Source organism: Cupressus sempervirens, chromosome 11, assembly GCF_028749045.1.
Source record: "Cupressus sempervirens isolate cs-2001-9-10 chromosome 11, ASM2874904v1, whole genome shotgun sequence".
Taxonomy (NCBI): domain Eukaryota; kingdom Viridiplantae; phylum Streptophyta; class Pinopsida; order Cupressales; family Cupressaceae; genus Cupressus; species Cupressus sempervirens.
Window position 1 is genome coordinate 650,596,336 of NC_143128.1, and position 6,674 is coordinate 650,603,009.

General features: G+C 30.8%; 1 protein-coding gene across 1 annotated transcript; it reads left to right on the plus strand.

The window, feature by feature from the left end:
* Positions 1–686: 686 nt before the first annotated feature.
* Positions 687–5,658, plus strand: LOC149531448 (expansin-A10-like). The gene is made up of 4 exons (XM_089808340.1): positions 687–734; positions 2,847–3,045; positions 3,744–4,050; positions 5,349–5,658. Exons 1-4 carry the CDS (start codon positions 687–689, stop codon positions 5,656–5,658), a joined length of 864 nt encoding a protein of 287 aa, XP_089664466.1.
* The last annotated feature ends 1,016 nt before the right edge of the window (positions 5,659–6,674 follow it).

Here is a 6,674-nt window from a genome sequence, read left to right on the forward strand (position 1 = left end):
GACACATAGATCAAAGAAAATAGGGTTAATCTTATTGTTGGATTGGTCAAATGAAGGTGGAGGAGATTAATTGCAGGAGGGAGTGCCATCTTATACTCCAGTAAGTGTTTCTAAAGTTGTAGGACATCATTTTATTCTTCTTCTAGTTTGTGCACAAGCATAAAGAAACAAGTGGATGGTTTCAACTTTGCTCCATTTTATAGGCATCACCAAGCAACATATCAAATGCTGACACCATTCTAAAGATTTCAACTCTAGAAGAAAATACACCACTGGGCATTACTTTGAACGGACCAAAGATTGACTCTTTTAGAAGGAAAAGAAACTTGAACATTTACATACCTCTTCTCCCTTTAAAGAAAATCGCAGAGCTGCAAGGGCATGGAGATCATAAGGGCATGACAACAAGATCACAAGGGAAATGATCAACTCTATAGTTGATCAAAAAAAGGGGAAATGATGTCATGTTTTAAAGTTTTTTGTTTATGATAATGCCAACGTTGCAACTACAATAACAATGTCGATATTGCCATGATGCTGCAAAAAGAAAAATTTTAAAAAAAAATCACCACAAATTACACCGTCAACAATTTGACCCCAAATGTTGTAGTGCCGAGAAAATAAATATTTTGTATCTCCTTCTCACCTTGGTGCGGATCATGATAGATCCCTTGTCCACAATAGGAATGATTCCATTGTCTCCTGTTCTAATTTTAGACTTGAAATTTTTATCAGTAAATAAAAACAATTTTTCATTACCACTCATATGGTTGGATTATTTGTTTCACCAATATTTATATCAATCACATTTGCACTTTGTCTTGATTGATCACTTTATTTTATTTTTTCCGCCTCCCCTTGCCTTCTCATCTTGAGCTTTCTCCTTTAACATTTTTTTGCCCAAAGTTCCCATGACCTCTACCTCTAGAGCCTCTTCTAGAGTTACTTCTTCCTCTCCCTTGCCTCTTGGCTTGAGCTTTAAACTTACTTTTGGGAATATGTTGCAGATCTATTAATCCACTGCTCATGGGTTTTGAGAGAACCCATTATCTCATCTACAATCAATGTGGTGAGGTCTTTTGTCTCTTCAATGGTAATCACAAGAGTATTGATACTTTTGGGCCAAATGTTTTAAAAATTTCTCCACTATTCTTTGCTCCTCACATTTTTCTCCATTTGACTTCAATTGTTAATCAAACCAGAGACTCTTGAACTAAATCTCAAATAAACTCATTATCCTTCATTTCAAGATTCTCAAACTCTATTAGAATCATCTGTAACTTCACTAAAAGGACTTTATCAATCCCTTTAAAATTTGTTTCAATCAAGCTTAATGCTTTTGCATCTTTCCTCCTTGACTCCTTCAACTGTGTCTTTTGATTATTTGTGAGAGGATTATACTAGCTGGGAGAGTCACATCATTGAATCCATTGCCCACAAACTCTCACAAATCATTTGCAATCACAATAGTTTTCATAATCTTTTCCCAAGTATCATAGTTTTGTCCATTAAAAGACGGTGGCTGCTGCCAACTCTTTCCTTCATCTCTAGCTATGTCTCCTACAACAAAAAGTTCAATACCAAGAAAAACGAATACTGAAACTCACAATTCAAAAAATAACCTCTTATCCAATCCTTAACATTCTTTCAAATTTGTAGACCAAAATCACTCATGTGATAAAGTTTTGGAAAACTACCAACTATCCTATTATGAAAAAACAAAGTGATTGGTAGACTGAATTACCAAATGAATAAAACAATCTGATTGAAGCACCAAAACTAGTGAACATCTGAATATAGGTATATCAAGAATATCAAATCATATTGTAAAAAAATTAGTAATAACTATAAAAATATTATGTGGAAAAATAAAGAATAAAATACAGTTAACTACATTTCAGAATGTTTGAAATCAATGATAAGCATAATAACATTCTTCTTCATCAATGATCTAAGTATTGACACATTATATATTCTGAATATATATTATGATAAATCATTTTGTAACACCCTTCGTAATTATAAAAAACCAAATTCCTGCATTCTAAGTTATTAAATCTTCTCATTTATTATGACATTATCTATCTACTTGAACCTTTATATTGTACCGTTAACTTATTTATTTTTTACAGCCTATTTATCATACACACTAGAACATCTGCGAGAGTTGTGTATATTCCCTCATAACGATAAAAAACTAATGCCAACAGTTGTTTTGCAAAATATTACAGAGCCCAATTGAAGATTCTTTGTAACTTGTGAAATCAAAATTTAATTGGCAATGTAACAGTACGATGTATTTTGCAAAGCATAGAAAGATACATAAAATGCTACCAAAAAAAAAAATTACACTGTAAACAAATATCCGCTCTTGCACTACCCCCAAGTTTGATTCGATAGCAGAAGGAGATGACACCAGCATTTAAAAATAATAATAAAATATTTGGTTCTCAATAACATGGGCTTTAGTCAGAACAATATACTCAATTGCTATAGAGCTAAAAAAAAACACAGAAACTTGATAATAAAGCACACAAGTTAAAAGACCAAATAATAATATGTGCAAAGCCCACGGGTTAATTACATCATTTTTCTGTCCATAATAATTTCCCTCTGTTCCTTTGAGTATTATAGTGTGAAACGTCAGTAGTCACTGGTTCTAATCCCAAAACAATAAACTATCTTAACAACAATATCTGATCTTATGTAATAATTTGATCACATCGTCAGAAATTCCAGCTGTGCACAAGATTAAAGTATTCACAGCACTTTTCTTCAGATGCTATATTAGCCTCACCTTCTCCTTGCACAGATAGCATGTGAAGATTTGGCTTAAAGTAGAATAGACTGATCTGCATGAGCTGCCATTGATTATATACAACAAAATGGCTGGCATAGAAAATTTCCATATTATGGAAAGGGTTCTTTTTGTTACAGCAACTGTCTGGTTATACTTTTATGAATCAGTGGAAGCAAATATCAGTGGTGGGTGGAGTTCTGCTCATGCAACATTCTATGGGGGCAACGATGCATCTGCAAATATAGGTAACTAAAATGGGTAGATTTTTTTAAAAATTGGGTAACTAGTCAAGTAAATTTGAGAGATTTTTTTGGTTGAATCATACTCATTATTACAGTAGTTTCTATCATTCATGGTGATTGAGTATCAAATGTAATATAATTCATTGTATTAATTTTAACTCTGGCAATAGTTTCTGATGATTAAGTGTAAAATATACTATGATTCATTGTAATAATATTATTTACTCTCTCTAAATATTGATCAGAGAATACAATCAAACTATGGTTTATTATCACAATATTGATGGATTGATCAAAGAATTTGATATGTTTCATTTTCGTAATAGTCTTTACTCTTTCAAATATTGATTATATACTACGACAAGGATATGATTTATGATCACTTCACTAATTAATGATGAAATATGATCTAAATTATTAGCGCAAACAATCTTAGACAGTATAAACACTCAATATGACCTAAACTATGATTTTTTTTAGCTGGTTGAATTCACAACTAGTGAATTCTTTTGAAGCTGCGGTATGACTCGAAGTTTTTTTCGGTTGGCTTCGAGCCCTTTCTTTATTGAACCTAATCAGAACAATCTTTCATAGTATAAACACCCAATCATATTATGATGGACTATGAAAATATTATGTCACAAAAATGCTCTGGAATTTTGAAAACTTATAATTTAATGTTTTGGGTTCTATCTTAACAGGAGGAGCATGCGGTTATGATAATGTGTACGATGATGGCATGGGAACGTATACAGCTGCATTGAGCACTGCATTGTTTGAGAATGGTGCAGCGTGTGGGGCGTGCTTTCAATTGGTGTGTGATGCAAAATTAGATCGGCAATGGTGTCTGAAAGGCAAAAAGATTAAAGTCTCTGCTACTAATTTCTGTCCTCCAAATAACAATGGAGGATCCTGCAACTCCCCACTCAGACATTTTGATATGTCACTGCCCGCTTTCAACCAAATTGCTCTTGAGAAAGGAGGGATTGTGCCCGTGCTTTACAGAAGGTATTGCCAAATATTCTGATTTGCTTGAAATTTTTTAGTTAATCTGCATTGTAGCCTTTGATTATAAGTAAATGGGTTTTCTTTATATGTAGATTACTTTTGATATCTTTAGAAATGAATAACTCTATGAATGTAGGAGCTGCTAACGGCATTACTGACTGTTAAAATGAGGGTTTCTAATAATTCGAGTTCTTTCACCAATGAGTTTTTTATCAAACTCAGATCAATTTAGTTATCTGATACGATCATATGCATCATAGGCTAAACTTCTTTGATCACTAAAAGCTAAAACCTGAGAAGTATCTATTAGATCACCTGATCCAACATCATAAAAAGACAATAAACTTTTCTATGAAATGGGACTTAGTATTTCATCATTATCTTATTTGAACAATTAAATTTAAATTAATGTATATATTAATATATTTTATTCTTTAAATTTTGGTATTTGCAATTGGGTAAATTTTATATTTATCTTGTTATATTTTTCATTGTATTAGTAATCTTTATTCATTTTATTAAATTTTATTCTTTTATTTTGTTATATTTATATTTGAATTCTAATTTTATTGAAGTTTTATATATTATCAGAAATAATATTCTATGTTTTAAGTTAGTTTATTGTTGATTTTAACAATCACACTTTTAAAGTAATCATACCATACACTTGCTCCAATTTGAATAGTTATCTACAATATAACAAATAATTTAAAATAGCACATTCTTACATTAATTTAGTTTATAGTATTCAAAAATAAATTTTAGTGAGTCTATCCTCTTTGTTTACATCTTTAGAAAATTATGACTTTGTCATAAAATATTGAGTTAAATTAGTCTTCTATGTTGATTAGGCTTTTTAGATTAGACAGACATGGTTTTGAAGCATTAGATATCAGTCAAAAAGACATGGGGCTGGCCCCTAATAAAGCTGTAGGTCAGCCAGAAGTTATGTTCTGAATCTTCTCTATTTTTTTAATTCTTTTATTTAATTTGTTTGATCTACTTTTATCTTTATTTTCTTAATATATTTTCCTTTGTCAATTTCATAATTTCTTCTAATAAATATGTAATAAACTTCATTCAACTCTATCTTTTTACATTTCAATATTAAATTATTATTATTATTTTAAGTTTTAAAATTAAAAATCCCTCAATCTCTCATAGATTATATACTACTAACCAAATCAATAAGCAAGGTCACTGCTTCCTTATGCTATGAAATATTAATCATCAAATTATCGATTTCTCCAAAATATGTGGGTTTCTAGGCATTAATATGACTAGTGACTATTATGCAGGGCTAAATGTGCGAGGAAGGGAGGAATTCATTTTAGCCTAAAGGGGCATTCCTATTTCAATTTAGTGTTGGTGTCCAACGTAGGTGGCAGTGGAGATGTGATTAATATGTGGATCAAAGGCTCAAAGACTTCTTGGCAAGCAATGCAGAGAAATTGGGGTGCTAACTGGCAAAACAATGCCAACCTCAATGGACAAGTTTTATCATTTCGTTTAACTGATGGAGATGGAAAAACTCTCATACTAAACAATGTTGTGCCTTCAGATTGGCAGCCTGGCCAAACTTTTGCAAGCAACCGACAATTTTCCTAAATAACTGACATGGAGGATAGATTCTCAACAGAATAAATGATAAGAAAGAGAGAGTTTTTGACAATATTTTGAAGGCCAAAATGGTGTGCAGGATCTTTTGTCTGTTCATAGACAGAAAATGTAATACATGGGAATATAGGATCCAGTCATGTGACAACTTCGTTATTTATTTGTCTTTCAAAGAATAAAAACTATTCAGTTTAATGAAATTAGATTGAATTGCCCAATGTTTGTTAAACAAAAAAAAATATTCACCATGTGATTGACAGTTTTCATAAATGTTTTCTGAATGCATGCAGGCTTCACGTGATATTCCAATATTGGATCTTTTTCTAGTTATTAATTTAAAAGAGATTTTAAACAATTTTTAGGCAAATTGTAGCGACTATATACTCAAGTGGAGTTCTAAATTTGTTTAATTAATGGAAATTTAAGAAATCGATGCAGTAGGAGGAGAAGAATAGAATCTTATGATGCACAGGCCTTCCATGTGCCCTGCAAAGAATCATATTGCAAATTCAGGATAGTAATTTAGCAAGTGTATCTTGTTCTATCTAAATTCAAATATCAGTACTGGTTGCTGAGTAGAATTTATACAAAATGTTTTAGATTGGACCACATATTGCTACATTCTTTACTGCTTTAGATACAGTTGTCTTTTCTACAGTCTGTTTATCTTAGGATTATATCTAATTGTATTTAAAAGATTTAGATCTTATCGGGTTTCAGACGCAAGTAAGTAAATGGTAGTATTCCATGCAATTTCTTGTGAAAACTATTGGATTTATATATAGTATCTCATTTTGGTGTAAATAAAAGTAAATGAAGATATTTGAGTTATTGCTTTTATGAATCAATTTCATTTTGTATTATTTTTTTTAGAAAGTTATTATTCTAAAGAGAATTATAATCTAAAAGTTTATTTAATTTGTATTTTTTGTTTCAAGTTATTTTTTAGTGTTAATATTTTTAGTTATATTTATGTATAATTATTTTCTTAATGAATTTAAGAAATA